This window comes from Melanostigma gelatinosum (assembly GCF_949748355.1).
Source record: "Melanostigma gelatinosum genome assembly, chromosome: 9".
In the NCBI taxonomy this organism is placed as follows: Eukaryota; Metazoa; Chordata; class Actinopteri; order Perciformes; family Zoarcidae; genus Melanostigma; species Melanostigma gelatinosum.
In genome coordinates this window covers 18,284,735-18,301,554 of record NC_136642.1, presented here as the reverse complement: position 1 = coordinate 18,301,554, position 16,820 = coordinate 18,284,735, and the positions used below count along the sequence as shown (strand labels likewise).

At 42.8% G+C, this 16,820-nt stretch overlaps 1 protein-coding gene across 4 annotated transcripts; it reads left to right on the top strand.

The window, feature by feature from the left end:
- The first annotated feature begins 5,504 nt into the window (after positions 1 to 5,504).
- Positions 5,505 to 16,633, top strand: azi2 (5-azacytidine induced 2). 4 transcript variants are annotated; one of them, XM_079275604.1, is made up of 8 exons: positions 5,505 to 5,642; positions 7,468 to 7,721; positions 8,337 to 8,453; positions 8,690 to 8,789; positions 9,263 to 9,396; positions 9,718 to 9,782; positions 11,485 to 11,609; positions 14,585 to 16,633. In XM_079275604.1, the coding sequence occupies exons 2-8, from the start codon at positions 7,503 to 7,505 to the stop codon at positions 15,022 to 15,024; spliced, it is 1,200 nt and encodes a 399-aa protein (XP_079131730.1). In that variant the 5' UTR covers positions 5,505 to 5,642; positions 7,468 to 7,502; the 3' UTR covers positions 15,025 to 16,633. The 4 variants fall into 4 exon arrangements, with proteins under 4 accessions (XP_079131730.1, XP_079131729.1, XP_079131732.1 ...); XM_079275603.1 differs by having other exon boundaries at positions 8,690 to 8,795; XM_079275606.1 differs by lacking the exon at positions 8,337 to 8,453.
- The last annotated feature ends 187 nt before the right edge of the window (positions 16,634 to 16,820 follow it).

Below are 16,820 nucleotides of genomic sequence, written 5' to 3'. Positions count from 1 at the left end.
TAATTCAGCATCTTCTGGGTGCTTGTCGTCGACCATTTTTTTCTACCACTTGGCCTGATTGCATGATGATGCAAGTATTTGTGTGCATAGTGTGAGTGTCTGCATATTATAAGTCCAAACAAATCATTATTAAGCCCTTTTTATCAATTCCTATGAATCTAAGGAGATTTGCATGCTATAGCTCTGGATGGTTACTAAATATGATTCAAGCCGTCTTTGTTTATTTACCATCGCTTGAAGCCAAATGTCAAACATATTCGATTTTTCAAGTGACCATTATTCCTGTAATATGTTGTCATAGAGCTGATGCTCGCAAACACATCACGAGTGCTCCAAACAAGCACTTAATTTAGGCTCTGAACTCGCACATGCATAGTAATGACCTGATCTGCATGACATTACGGTCTGTTTAGTATGTTAATGCTCGGTAAACTTCTGGGTTTAATCGTTCAGCAGACATTCTAATTGGCAGTTTGTTAATTGGCTACATTGATGCTCTGACACTTGTTAATCTACTGGCAGGTCCCGTTTCTTCATTTCAGCAGCAAACGGCCCACTCTACTCACTTTACACAGGGCGTTACATGGAGAGACGAGACCGATTTGTTTTCATGTTTCACCATTGAAGGGATTTATTTTACAGTTCGCTCATGAGATTCTAGTACGCTACTCGTGAGTGAGGCTAACAAAACGAAGCTGACTCTGTGATTACAATGGCAGGCTATGGCAGCACAGAATGTCTTCCTAACATATACAGGAGAGGGATGTACACAGCCATGACGAGTACGAGTACATTGTTGTCACCGATACTGCATTTGGCTTCTCTTGACACAATCAGCTCAACGTTTATAAGATGGCCATTTGCTATATTGTCATTTCTACTGCAGACTGCATGGGAATTGAAATTTAAAAAATGGTAAAAACTCATTTTAAATGCTTTGAGGAATCAATTTGACCAACTAATTTGACCAGGTACCTTTTGTACCCCCATTAGAGTTGATACAACAGTATCACAATATTTAGAATATGACATGTATCAAATACTGCGAATCGATGCTATGATGTAATGCACACAGTATCACTTGTTTATGAATGTTTTGAATCCATGTTTTTAATATCAGTTTAACCACCACCAATGAGGAAGAGTTCCCAAATAGTGGACTGAGGAAGAGTGACATATTTAAGACTGAGAGACTATACCGTCATAATCCTCCTCCAATGCAGTCAACTGTATTTATGAGCTTTAAAAGCTCTTGACGTCAGGTTATTCAATTATAAGATTTCTTATCGACCTTCAGATGCCAAAGTATAACACTGTCATGTGTATTTATTATCCTGTTTTTCTGCAAGCCAGCTGCACTAAAAAGCATGGTGGGCTGTGAGACGTTGCTATATTCAGAGCACTAGAGGTGCTTTTAGGGAGTCAGATGATCTACAATCAGGTCCAAACAGGAAGGACACTGAGCTCTGTGTCACCAAACAGAAAGCCACGTCCCCAACTAACCTACACGGTGTTGATGTATACGGGATATTCAAGGGGTGTGTGCGTGTGTGTGTGTGTCACACACCATAAACGCAACAAATGAAATAAGTACATAACAGTATGAAGAGCTGGTGAGCTACTGTTCCATATGGATCACACTGCCGAGACTGCAAAAAATGTACCAAGCTGGCTTGCAGAAGAGCAGTGAAATAAATACTGCAAAGTCATCCCCATTATCCTAAACAATGCCATTTCCAACTTTACCTTGTAATACTCTCTCTCCTATATAGTATAGCACTACAATACATGCAACACTGATACATGCAAACTTTGAGTTGGGGCAATTCTGTCAAACGAGTATGTTCTCAAAGATGATTTATCAGCAAACAAGCAACAATGAACAAATAACTCACAATGTCTCACGCTAACATTTAGGAACAATTGGAACACTTATCTCCTCTAAAATGGTCTATGTCCTCCATATAACACGGTGTCATACTGTGTTTGTCTCTCTGTAGTAAAGAGCTACACATGTCAGTTGTTGGCCTTTCTCCCATCATTTTAAAACATGTCATCTGTTGGCTCGTCTGTCCGCCATTGTTACCTCTGCCAGTCCTTTGACCTGGCTGACTTTGTGTGATCAAACCACTAAGGCAGCCATCGCTCAAGCGTCGCCCTGGCATCTTGCTCCTCTACCAGCCGGTGATCTCAGCCTCCTCAGGTCCTCCCTGCTGGCCGCACTCTCAAACCTGAAGCCCTCTATGACCAAGGTCTCTCCGTCCTCCTCTATGCTGGCCTGACACTCCTGCTGGATCACCACAACAACACGCACACTAGATCACGCTGTGCACGGTGTGCCTGAGCACATGAAACAATGACAAAACCATTTGCACGTGCATCAGTTAAAAACCGCCTTGTGCAGTATGTGCAATAGAGAGAATTTTGTGCATACGTGTGTGTGTGTGTGTGTGTGTGTGTGTGTGTGTGCGCGCGCGCTTGCATGCTTCCTGTTAGAAAGAGAATATATAAACAGTCCTCACTACCATTGTTTTTGCTTGCCTGGTTCCAGACTTCTCACATTTTGTTGGAGAGATTCAAAGGCCGTTCAAGAACGACTGTTTTTCCGGTCGGAGAAGTAGCTGAGCCAATTAGTACCTTTGTCGGTGGGACTGAGGTGGGGAACGTCGTATAACTGGGCCACAGCCAGAATCCGAAGAAATACGGCAACAAGCGTGGATGAAATCAATGCAGCTTTGGGGGGCTGCTGTAAAGCAACTGACTGAAACAAAAGCTCCTAAATCAAAACACCGCACACTGAAGGCATTTCTTTCTGACCAAAGGTTTTGGAAAAAGGTTTGATTTGTTGCCTCCTCTGGTACTTCAAGAAATAGGTCAGGAGGATTTAATGCTTAAAGTCGTTTGTCCCTTGATCACTTTGATGGAAACCCATGTAAAAGAAGCTGAGAGGCTTGGCTTACAATTAAATGGTAAAATAGTTAAGTAGCTTCTACTGTGTGTCAGCTGAAAACTACATTGACGGCAATTCAGTTCGCACCTCAGGCTGCAGCTGAGAGGCAAATTAACGGTGTTGCTATGCAACTGTATGGAACTCATGTAGCCTGACCACTTGTGACCTCAGTATTGAGTGAATGTAATAGTCCTATCTGCCTCATTGTGTCCTTTAAAGACAGGATGAGATCAATTAAACAAATAGACCTCTCTGGTCGACCCATAACATAAGAGCTGCACTATCAGCGGGGGAAAGAACAAAGACGGAAAAACAAGAAGGGGGACAGACTTCATGGAGCCATGACCAATGCATACTCCACAAAGGCTGAATTTAAGGCAACGGTTAAGGTTTGACGAATAAAACTACTTGGTAAAGGGAAATAGTGTGGTCATGGTCACATAGTTCCATGAGGTTTGTCTGAGGATTTGCACCCGCACCTCTGCACGTACCATTATGCATCGTCTCTGGCTGGAGGGTCCTGTTGATGTACACCAGTCCAGCAGTTCCTCTATGTCATGCATCAGCAACTGAGCCTTAGGCAACACTGCAATGACAGGACAAAAACAGTAGTAGTCCCCACCTCTACTATCCACATTACACAAGGTAAACACTTCTGCAGGCATGTGCAGTACATTTCTCAGTTCCAGACAGACAAAGAATCTATTACAAATACAAAAAAAATAAACATATACAGTTGTATAACAGTTCACACTGTAGCGATATGCTAATTGTATTGCTTGTTGCCTTATACTGGAAGGGTTGGATTGAAGATAACACATGTGGGCATTTAAAAGGCTGAGAGGGACGGGTATCCTTTAGAGAAAGAAAATCTATTTTACAAGACGGGATAAACTTAGAGGACTCACAAACTAATGGTTGGGAACGTTACATATTTTTAAGCCTGACCACTACAGTACACTGAACTCCAGAAAGGAAATGTATTCATTAATTATGACTCAATCATAGCTTATCTGGCAAAAACATGAAAGAACAGCTTTATCCTGTAATGAAAAGCATTTTTACTCTCTGAAAGAGTAAGAGCAAAAGTAGTGCCACAGCCAAAGGGAAGTGAGTAAAAACATATTATTGAGGTGGCATGTGCAAGTGGTGGACTTACACCAACGAGTCTTTAAGAGGCAGATCTTGGGCTCTTCACATGGCATGTCACCGATCATTGCAGCTTCCTCCACAACCAAAGCACAGGGTTTGTATTTCACACGTTTGACTCCTAAACCCTTTAAAGTAATTAATATAGCACATTTAGGAATTATTTGGCAAAACAATGAATGCAGAAAAAATGTACATTTTAAAAACAGTGCATATTATAGGTGACACACTCCCAAAAAACACAGTAGAGTAAGACCAACATTAGATATCATGAAAACAAGTTGTACTTTATGAGAGCATGTGCACTTTAGTATTGTTTGTTGCTTGCTCTTAGACTTGACACCCTGAATGACACCGTTAAAACCCTTAAATTAATTAGACATGTTGGCTAAGAGATTTTTTTACAAACACATATACTGTACATACACTTTAATGTTCTGCCCAACACAATCACTGTCTGCTGGTAAATGCCACACTCATGTGTCTTTCTCACTTCCTCAACACAGATTCCCAAAGATCCACATGAATATCAATGTTAAAACGGTTAAATATTACAGGTTGATCAACTAGTATAACTGTTACCTATGTTTGGACTATGTTTGGTCATTTAAGATCTATATGGCATTCTTCCTGTTGGAATTTCCAGTGACATCATTATCAACTCATGATTAAAAAAACAAAGGGTTGCACAGGTTTACAATTAAACTACAAATATAAAGTGACTAACAACTCACAATGCTTTGACGATTAACAGGTAACGTTAGCTAGCTAGCTAGCTGTCGTACATTGATATAACGTTACCTAACTAACCAGCTCAATAACTGCGACAGAAAATACGATTATTTTCTTTAATTTATCTGCCAATGAGAAATAAACAAGAGTTATATTTGAGCAGTGTCAGCTGAAGTGGCCTTACCTTAGCTTAGCTTAGCAAGTGAGCAAATACTGACAAAGTGTGTTATCGCTAACATTGTTACGTCATCAGTCAACTACACAATTAACTTCAGCTAGCACGTTAAGGGGCAAATTTTGCTGTGACGTTAATGAACTGTACAGAGCTTGTTCAAGACAGTTCTTTACATCTCTTTCATTTTCTTTATTTTATTTTTTAATTTTAACGGTGTTTTAACGCATCTAAGACGAGTTTCACTCTGAACTGTGTTTCTTTCAGTCAAATCAGTGTATCTTTCTGAACTGTTTTTTAAATCCAGCAGAACTTCCTCCTCTTTTACATGTTTTATATGTTACATGTCTTTCCAACCAAACTGCGTTAATACATCTTCCTCCTCACCGTGCTCAAACCAGTACGCCACGAGTGGTATTATTACTCACTTCTATTTACATCGTGCGTTTATTTTGAAAGGACTTCAGCAGTCAAGTGACTCCCGGAAGTTTTTGTTTCCTCACCTGTCAGTTCTGACACGGTGCGAGAGTCCAGCTTCGTCTCTTTGTTTTCCTCCGAGAAACAGGTCTTCTTTTTCCAAGAATAAATGATCATCCTGTGTGGTCCGCCGTCACGTAATTGAGGAGAGCATCTTATACGGTTAGTGGGAGTCGAGAGTGAAAAATAATCGACAGCTTTTGCTTCACCTCGCCAGAAGACGTTAGCCAAGAGCTAACGTTAGCTAACTGTTATCATCAACAGATCAATCCTTGTAATATATTGATACTTATTGTATTCATCTCCATGTGATCGTCTGCGTTGTGTTATTCACACTGAAACCTATTTTAGAACTGGCTGCCAATGTGTTTTGTCGGTTGTCAACAGAGCTAACGGAAGCTAACACAACGTTAGCATCGTATACAAACGAGTCATTGATTGTTTACATCCTAATTACAGCTGCTTTTCAATGCCTCCTTGAACGAAATAAGGTATCTTCGCTGCTTCGCATCTCTCTGTTAGCCGTTAGCTCTTATATTTTATCGAGGGAAGGCTATCGCAGTGACGTTCCTGTTCGTGTTTTGGTTGCACGTTGACTTTCGTTTTAACTTGCTGGGGCCACTTTCGATTTCATACCATTGTCTGAAGTCCTTTTTAAAGTCAGTGGTTCTGCATTTGTGTTTGTCTTGGTTCGTAGCCATGGCGTGGATCTTGGAGCATGTCCGGTCATCCTCGTGAAACTTACTTTTGGAAAACACTCGGCCTTCACTGTTAAAAACTTGGCTCCCCAGTGTTTGCTGCATCATTGCATGCTGACATCATCGACCAGCGTTAGCTGCACTGTCTGTCCTGCCGAGCTAACTTACTCCAAACACAAAGGATCAAGGAGGGTGTGGGCTTCTCCTTGGTTTTAGGAGACTGGTCTAGTATGTTTCAGGTATAGCTTGGCTGGACTTCTCTCATTGTTGCTGAGAGTCAATTGATCTGTGTCAGTGGTTTGTAACAACAGGTCACTGTGAGTCTCTCTTTTCTCCTCTGGAACTGTGTCCAATCAAAGTTTACCATTTGTATTTCAAACTTTAGAAAGTTTTTGTATGTACGCAAATGTCACAGATATCTCAAATTGCTAAGCTGACAATTTTGCAATACAACAGCTGTATGGACCGCACACAGAGGGTGGAATCACCTTTGCACAAGAAAGATATGTTATTGTAAGGTGGATCTGATGATGTGATGATGAGGACACTGAGTTCATCCATATGAAAGTGGTTGAGGCCCGTTTGAATCAGTGTAGTGAGGAGGATTTCGGAAACATAATACACGTGTCAAACAAACATTTGAAGAGCCAGTAACACAACTACATTAACTAGGTCCTTTTTAAGATTATGACAACTTTAAATATAAGGTTTTCAATTTGTAAACCCTATCAATTTTAAGTTGAACTCTGCCTTTTAGTCACAGTTTCCTTTGCTTGAGCTTGAAGCATGAGCTTGACTTCTTGTTTACATCCACACACAGCTTTGGTTTTTAATATACTGTGACAACAAACCAGTGTCTTCCGACGAATCATGTTCAATCTAATCTGATTTTTCTTTATTTGTTGTTATGAATACTTCAAATGTCTCTTGCACACAGGAAGTTATGCATTGTACATTTCCTACAGCAAATGTCATCAGCTGAACAAAGTTACAGCAATGGGACACGGTTGTCTTGCAGAATGATCCGTGGGATATGTACCGGTCGTACAAAACACGGCAATGGCCAGCTAATACTCATAATGTTCAGAAATTAGTAACAAAACTACTTAACAAACCAATGTATTGTAATCACACGGCAATACAAATGTTTTCTGATAGTCGGTGCTAAACCAAGTTGTCGAACCAAATTGTACTTCTTTTAATTCATTCATTTTGTGGTCTCTTTTACAAAAAACAAACCGATTCATCATCACTGTGAAAACGACACGATACCTTCATGTCATCCGCAGGTCTTCTATCTGCTACAGAGTAGGCCTGTGCAGGCATGGAGCCCCTGGCAGTGGATGATGACATTTGCATCCTTAAACATGAGACGGCCTACACCGCTGCCGGCGAGAGTCCTTTGTCGGTGTGTGCTGGCGATGAATCCGTCGCGTCCCACTTTGCCCTGGTCACGGCCTATGAGGACATCAAGAAGAGGCTGAGAGACACCGAGCGAGAGAATACACTGCTGAGGAAGAGGGTTAAGCAGCTGGAGGATAAGGTACAGATGTAAATGGAGAGGTGATGGTGTGAGAGAGAGGCAAGTAGGAGAATGAAGTAAAGGGCGTATACTGCTCATCCAGGTGGTGGCCAGAGTGCAAGGTTTAAAAAAACATATTGTTTTATTTTCCATTGGATTTATGGACAAACACAAAATGCTCAGAGAAAGTTTAGAAGAAGTCAGCAGATTCAACCGCAAAATATTTGCCTCTGGGAGAGTGTGGACGCCAGCATCATTAATATTGTTGGCCTATAGTCAAAGCTGTAAAACAATGAGAAATGCATCTGCTCTGTCTAAAAACAGGGAAAGTATGGTATTGCCACACAATGGGTTGGAGGCTCCTGAAATTGGGAGGAAAAAAAAAAAGGATTGAGTACAATACAGAGAGAGCTATTTAAACAGGAAGAGTCCTCATCCAGATGGTAGGCTGAAGTGAAATTGCTGCACATGTGGACAGAGTTGCCGCTCTAAAAGTCATCAGTCTTATCTGGTGCAGCATTTAGCCCATCAAGATAGGATGTGGTGGAAGGAAAGTAGCCTCCTACCACAGATATGTGAGTTGAATGAAATCGACCTCTCTCTCCTCTTTGTATCTTATCTGTCTCTCCACTGTAGCTCTTCAGGCCAGAGGCTCCTCCATCAGAGGGTCCTCAGTACGTGAACAAGGCCTTCAGCGCTTACCGAGGTATCTATATAGAGAAGGAGGACCTGCAGTTGGAGCTTAACAAACTGGTGCGTTTACTGATGGATTTGTATTTGACCTCAAACTGACTAGAGCCTGACACAAAGATCAAGTAGTGTTTTGTTAAGGAGAAGACAGGAATACAGCACATGTGCACAGATCTCGTCCAGGGCAGAGAGAGAGAGAGAGAGAGAGAGAGAGAGTTTGGTTTATTGATATGAATGCTGACTCTTCCTTCTTTTCCCCCCTCCCCTCTTCCTCACTGTCTCCTCTCTTTCCCTCTCAGAAAAAGGAGAAGAGTGAGAGTGAGAGGTTGCTGACGGAGCAGCTCCAGGCCAAAGAGTTGGAGCTGCTTCAGCTGAGGACGGAGATGGAGACCAGCCAAGGTACAGGTAGAGCACACAAGGTTGCCGTCTTCTCTGTGTAGAGGCCGAGCAGCGACTCATACTTCCTCGTCGTATCTATGTACTCAAGTGAGATGATATTATCCATTCATTTGTTGGTCTGTGAGGCAAAGCCGGTACTACGCTACTGTGTAAAACCTGAAGTATGACACGTAGAACCAGGGGTGAAAAGTAATGAATTACATTTACTCAAGTACTGTACTTGAGTAAATGTAAGTACACACTTCTTCCACCACTGCGTAAAAACCTTCTTTAGCTTTACATATTAAATAAAGTGTGTTGCCCTGTATTTAGCTGCATTACCTTATCTCACCAAGTGATTCATTGTAATAAATATACAGCAAAAAGTCAGTGTCTTAATCATAATGATGTGTCAAATATACTGAACGGAAAAACATCAACACTAAACATTTCCGAGTTCAATCTGCCTTCTTTTTTTTGTATTGTGTGTCCAGTGATGAAGAGCCTGAACAGCTCTCAGGACTACTGGCAAGTGGACAGTATCAGCACTGACCTACAAATCCACAAACTGCAGGAGGAGCTGGAGAGGGTGACACTGGAAAACAGCAGACTGCTGGGGAGAAGTGGGGTAAGTGAAGGTGGGAAGACGGAGCAGAAAGGAGAGGATAGTAAAAAAGGAGGGGGGGGGGTTGCTGGAGAGAGCAGCGCTGCTCTTGGGAGAGATGTGGCGTAACTAGAACAGAGGAGAGGTGTTAGGGCAGAGCGAGGCAGGGTGACACTGGGAGATATATTTATATAATAACTGCTGAAGGACAAAGGGGGAGTAGGGGTTGAATGGGAGCGGAGGAGTGCTGCGTAACGAATGGTCCAATAAACGCCACAAAAATACGAAGTACAACTTCAGACACCACCTCCACTCTCTATTTCACATAACTTTACTCTGATTTAGGAGGAACCCCGTGGCCTTAACGGACCAGACTTTGACCAGACCGTTGACGCAAAGCATAATGCAAGGTAACGTGTTTTATGATCATCATTGAAGAGCGGCTTCTCATTTCAGAGACGAAAATGACAAAGGCAGTAAGCACTGTGTCAGTGCTAAATACAATGATCATCCTTTAAGTTGGTCGTCGTCATCATAGGCAACCGTCAGTAGAATATGTTGTGTAGTATTGTTTTTCTTACTTTAAATACATTTTGCTTCTCAGGCAGCAAACCAGTTTAAAGACCTCAAAGTCAACAATCAAGCTTTTTAGTGCTGGAAGCTCCAGAATACACATTATCCTTCTCAAAATGTTCACGCTTGATTCGTTGTTTGGTTTCTGACAGCTTGCTGCGATGCTTTTTCATGTGCACCTAAATGCAACACATGGATGGCATTTACCATTTCTGTTTTGAACTTTAAATGCAACACACATGACTTGAGATGATGTTTTTTTTTACGTCACACCTAACCTTAAATGAATTCAGTTGCTTCCCAGCAAATAAGCATAATTGAACCATGTATTCTGGCTCAAACACCACAATGAGTCTGTAAACATGTGTAACAAAGTTACATGAAGTGACACAAGAAGCAAGTTTGGGACGAATGGCGTGATAGTCAACACTGGTAAGATGTGCGTGTACTGTGATGTCATGGTATCGGCTGGTGTTGTAATGCCATCCTTTGGCCACTAGAGGAGGGTGCAGCTTTATACATTTTAACTCGGCAAAACAGCCTATGTTGTGCAGAGAACCGCAGAAGTACCTGAACGCTATGATCACGCCAGCTAAACCCCTCACACTTGTGTCCATGACAAATACTTCAAATGTGCCCTCCAGTGTTGTGATGTAAACGAGGTCCGTAACATACGGAATTACCATTCTCTGACTTTTGCAGTGAAGATAATCTCCAGTAAATTAGCATCTCCTCGCATTTTATGAAGACAATTCTATTTGTCGTGCGTCGTAATTGTTTCACGTGTCAGCAGTTTTCATACAGCACAAAAACATTTAGTTTTTCCTCACAGTATGTTTTTTTTGGGAGGGGGAGGGGGGGGGGGGGGGGGTTTGCTGTTCCAGGCAGGTGTGTAAAGCTAATGCTAAGTGTTGATGAGATTTTGCAACTTTACATCAGGTGTGGATTGGACAGTTTGTAGGTGTTGCCTCGAATACCTCCACTTGTTTTGGTTTGCATTGCAGCCGATGCTACTGGGTGGTTCAGCATTGAACTCAATCATCCTGTAAGTGTCAAGAACATACAGCCTAAGTGAGCCTTTATTATGGTAAATGACGACGCTCAACACCTGTGAACCGCATCTGTGCCTTTAAACCAGGGCAGTCGGTGACTGTGTTCAATGTGTCGGCAGAGAAACGCAGAATTACAGTTATCACAAAGAAACAAGGAATTTACGAAATAGATTAGTCTTCTATGATTAGACATCCTTGACCAAATTAAAGTTATGTGCGAGTTTTACATCTTGGAATGTCAACAAACATGCAAAATGAATCATTCCTTGAGTTTAATAAAAAGGACAATCACACAAAAGGTCTCCCTATTTGAGTCGGTACAATAACATCGTGGATATTTGAATGGTTCTCCAGTGAAACCATGAGATACAGTATGTCACACTGCTTATAATCTTCACCGCAGGAGATGCATAACCACACAGGCTCTCTAGAAAACTAGAAATCCTTAAAACAAGATGTTTCAAATCAACATTCTGTCCTCCTGCAGGGAGAGGAGCATGCAGCAGACGTACGAGGCCTTGTGTTATGAGGTCACTCGTCTCCACTCAGAGCTGAAGCACCAAACGGGCCTGATTAGAAAACTCAAGCCACTCATCAGTGAGACAAGACAAGGTGAGGCGCACACACACACACAGGCATGTGGGCACACTCGGGGTTGTGCCATTCGTTGCTGGTTTATTTGAATGGAATTTTTTTTTTAAATCTTAATTTCTGTGCTTGTGTCAGTATATGTGATGACCTCGTTTTCTGTGCTCCCCTTCTGTTCGGTCACACCTCCCCAGCTCCGGTATGTACAGCATAGGGAGCATCCTGTAGCCCCAACACACCCTCATAGCAATTTCTCAGTTTTAGTATAACATTCTGAACAAAAAGTCTTGCACATACAAGTGTCATATGTACTTTTTCCATGCCTGCATTTGGCCTGTCGCACGTCCGATTCCAACCTGAGGAGAGAGAAGATGTCCGTACAACTCATAAAAATGGAAAATAAGCATCGCATAGTCCGGAATACTTTTGAAGAAGCTTTTAGTTTGAAAGGGACATAAAGGTTGTTCTGGACGAGACTGGAAACTGACTGATAAGCAGAGTGAACGGATACAAATATGAAGTTAATAACTATACTTAGAGACTCCGTATAACCGCACTGAGTTCTTCATAGCCAACCTGAAGGAGCGAAATCAGTATACTGACAAGTGTGACATTTGCAAATGTGTCTTTTAACCCGATTGTCCGATCTAGTTCACTTCAAGTCTAGTGGCTGGAATTCAAACCTTGCTTCTCCACACAAGAACTAATGTGACTAACGTGAAAGGAAAGAAAGGGGGTATTCGACTGCCTCTCTTCTGTTCAGGGAGAAGATTTCTCCTGCTGCTCCTTGTCACAATTTGTATAAGAGTGTGATAAGACTGTGGTTATTATCAAAGTACTCCAAACACTTTGATCAAGGACATCGTGAAATAGTCTGTTCCGCCTCTCTCCCTCCCTCCGCAATGATGTATTCTACTCCAGGAGAGATTACCTCTGTTGTCGATTCCCTCGGAGTGTCAGAAGAGGAGACTAGGAGGTGAAAATTAGAATGAAATACAGCCGGAAAATAAATCTTGGCCTATTTATTCCAGTGAATAACAGGGTAATCCTGTAACTGAGATGAGACAGATGGAGAAATAAGGAAAGCAGGAGTGGCAAATAAAGGGAGATATGAAGGGGGGGGTGAGCTATGTATTTGTTCAGTCATATTGTGCATCTGTATTCTTCGAATGATACTCCTTTGGAATCAGTTTTATTCAAATCCTAGACTCCGGAGACCCTCTCATGGAGGAGTAGCGGGGTGGGATGGATGGATAGAGGATGTGTGGATGAAGAGAGAGGAGGGGGGGGATACTCTTATTTTAAGTTTATTATTCGCTCAAAATGATGATTTGATAGCAATGCAACGATGCGTGTCATATTAGGACATCTGATTTGTGCATCGATATGCTGATATGGAATTAAAAGTGTGGCTTAGTTAATGCATCGAGGTTTGTTTGTTTGATGAGTTCTAGTGAAGAAAAGCTAATTATTATTATTGTACAATATGTAGCCTGATTTGACCTCACTTCTTTTTTCGTTACACACTGAGGCCCGTTATCGAGTGAGGGATCACAAGGCTTGCTGAAGGAGCCTCTGTTTAATCCACATGTAAATAAGTAAAGACAGTACGGAGGTGCGATCATGGGGCCAAATACAAAAGGATACTTTCCAGCTATTGGAGGAAAGACGAGATGGTTTCATTTATGCTGCCAGCTGGATTTTACAGAAATTACGTCGTTAAAAGAAAGAAAAAAAAAAACCCCACTTCTCATCCCCTTCTACATAGACAAATGGAGTAAAATGAATCTCATCTGAAGTCTTATGAATATCCCTCTCGAGTGTGTGTGGTTTTTTTCCTGTCTACTTCTACTTAACCGAAAGCTGAGCCGTAAATGACAATCATTTCTGACAGATAGCTTTTAATAATGCTAATATGTCTACTGAAGTAAGCACTTAATGCCAATTACCAACTCTTTTGACATAAAGAATACAATGCTTTGATTTTTCCCTTCAGTATATCACGCCCATAATCTTTTGTGCTCTATTAATGTGTCTACAGTTGCAGTTGAAGTGCACTCAAATTGAACTGTATTCCAAATATTAAGGTAGTGACAAGCTTTTTTTTCTTTTTCATGCTATCCTCTCAGCCATACAATAACTTTGTCTCAATCAAATATTGTATAAAACTGAACACAAATATATTCTTTGATCCCACATTGACTGATTCAAATACAAGTTAAAGAAACACCAGGAATCTGATTGAGCACCCAGTGTCAACATTTGGCAATGTACAGGTTTTAAATACTCAACCTGATCCCTCTGTTAGGAACTCTGTCAAGTAGTGTCCCCATGTCCCCTTATGAGGACACTGAAATAAGTATTAATGATATTATCATGACCAATTGTCAAAATATATATATTACTTGGAAATACAATGCAAAAATTGGCAGGCTCTCACATATCATTTTTGCAACAATTTATACGACTATTTGTCTTTTGCTCTCATCCTCCCTCTATCCTTCACTTCGCCTCTCCCCCTATCCTCCCCTCTATCCTCCCCCCCTGTATCCTCTCCCCCTCTATCCTCTCCCCTTCTATCCTCTCCCCCCTCTATCCTCTCCCCCTATCCTCTCCCCTCTCCCCTTCTGTCCTCTCCCCTTCTATCCTCTCCCCCTCTATCCTTCACTTCGCCTCTCCCCCTCAATCCTCTCCCCCTCTATCCTCTCCCCTTCTGTCCTCTCCCCTTCTATCCTCTCCCCTTCTATCCTCTCCCCCTCTATCCTTCACTTCGCCTCTCCCCCTCAATCCTCTCCCCCTATCCTCTCCCCTCTCCCCCTCTATCCTCTCCCCCTCTATCCTTCACTTCGCCTCTCCCCCTATCCTTCACTTCGCCTCTCCCCCTATCCTTCTGTCCTCTCCCCTTCTATCCTCCCCCCCTCTATCCTCTCCCCCTCTATCCTCTCCCCCTCTATCCTCCCCCCCTCTATCCTATCCCCCCCCTCTCTCTCCGTCCCCAGCTGCCTCGACAGTCCCAGTCCAGTGTCTCGACGACGTGGAAAAGAACAACCCCGCACTTCCCCGGGCGTCAGCACCTCGCCCCCCTAGCGCCCCCCCACTCCCCTCGTGCTCCGGCCGCCCCTGCCCCCCCGCCGGCGGGCCGTCGGGCCCCCTTCTGCCGGACAGTCTGAGGGAGGACTGCTGGTACAATGGGCCCTGGCCCTCCCAGAGCTGTTCAGGGGAGGCCCTGGTCGGCGGCGACGCCTGCTCCGTCATCCTGCCTCCGCCTCCCCTGAACCAAGCTTCCCTGGACGACAGCTCGCGGTCCTTCCCCAGCCCCCCAAAACCCAGCGACGCCATGTTCTGGGAAGGACACTCCGCTGCGTCCAACTCCTCGTCCTCAATTGGAAACTGCAGCCCCAGGAGCCCTCCCAACGCAGAGTGGGCCAAGCCCTATTGAGAGGGACGATGATTAAAAAAGAGTGCGTAATTGGATGGAAAAATAAACGAATGAATGAACGGAACTCTCCAACCCTGCCACATAGCTACCACCTAACCTGCCTTAAGTTGATAAGACCACTCCTCTTGGCTGGACTGCACTGGACCTGCTGGCTGTGGGAACTAACTGAGGCCAGAGGAGGCCTTTTTTTGAGGTAAAGACTCTGTAAACCCATTACTCCGTCACCTCCGCACATCGCATTCGGAGAACATATCGGACTTCGCAGAGGAACGTGCGTTGAGGGACCCTCACCAGAATAGTTTGTCGGTGTGTGTGTGTGTACTTGTATGCACACGCTTAGTGAGTGCAAGCATGCATACATGCAGTTTTCTTTCCGTGTGTGCATATACACACATCAAGCAGAGTGTGCCTGTGCGTGCAGATCAGTGTGTGGGCATCTTTCGCCCGCCTGTGTCTGCATATCGTCATAATAAACCTGATAGGGCTCAAAGGGCCTCTTTCTCCATTCACTGGGGCCACAGCATTGTACTCCAATTTGTAAAACTCCTCCCTCCAATGCAAGTCTTTTTACATTTAATCGCTGTAAAGTATACAAGATACGTAGTCCCACGTGCGTCTCGCGATCGTGTGAAGGAGGTTTGTCGGTGCGAGGACTCGATGGGATTGTTTTCGTACTGTGATGGTGACGGACATGCAGTAACTGGGATAATCAAAGTTTTGTTTCACGTTTTAACAGCTACCAAGTTACATCATCTTTTTACCATCCAAATTGTTATTTTCATGAAAGTCCTTACGGATCATTGATCAAAGTTGGCTGTCAATCGAAAATCATTTTTGAGAATGCACTGATAGTTTGAGTAGGAAACAATCATTTTCATTTAAAAATGTGTTGATCGCTGAAATAAAACACTGCCCTCTCACTGGCACCAGAACAGATTGAACTGTTTACGACGTTTCACAGCGAGCACGCCTCCTTGTAAGGGGACATGTCGGGGGTAAGGCTGTCTTTTTACATTGGAAGGACTCGTGGAAAAGGCTTCACACACACTCCCCTGTATTTGAAACCCTGAGTAAGTTGGAAACCCCAATTACGTTTGTGGAGATTTTGAATTATAGGAAATGTATCTAAACTCTGTAGTGTGCTGATGTTAATCTACGAGGCATTCTGTTTTTCAGTATGAGCAGAGTTGTTGTGAGGAGAGAAGTTTCTCTTTGATTTCTCTTTTTAAGTCAGGAGTACAAACAACTGAAGGATGTACAAAAGGAAACGCACGAGGAGAACGCAAAGATCACACAGAGGGAGGAATGTGCATATCTGTATAAATGTATATGGCGGGCGTCAGTACTCCGCCGAACGCGGTTTTGCACTCCAAAGCATAGGTTTAGTTTGTTTCCCCCCCCCCCCCACAACGTGCACAAAGCACAAAGGCCCATGGTTGTTTCTTTACATTTTCTTCAGTATGTTTCATAACTGTGGTCTTTTTTTGTTCATTTTTATGAAATGTTATTTTACAGCAGTAGTTTCATACTTCTGTAAACGATTTGCAAACCAAAATGCAATGTACAGTAGATATGGATTATATTTTAGATTTACTGCACTTCAGACTGTTTGTAAATATGATCAATTAAACAAAGGAAAGGAAATGACTGAGTTTGCTTTGTCCGTTCATGTTAATAAAACTAGGTTACAGTTGCAACAGAACAATTCCTACTGTCCATCACAAGGCATCCGTCCTACTGCTGAACAGCACTTTATCAACTAGCTGGTATTAAGATTTGATCAACTAATGGTTGGA

Coding starts and splice junctions, on each gene's coding strand:
- azi2 (XM_079275603.1), top strand. CDS start 7,503: ATGGAGCCCCTGGCAGTGGATGATGACATTTGCATCCTTAAACATGAG. Junction 8,454..8,689: donor AGTTGGAGCTTAACAAACTG/GTGCGTTTACTG, acceptor TTTCCCTCTCAG/AAAAAGGAGAAGAGTGAGAG. Junction 9,397..9,717: donor GACTGCTGGGGAGAAGTGGG/GTAAGTGAAGGT, acceptor ACTCTGATTTAG/GAGGAACCCCGTGGCCTTAA.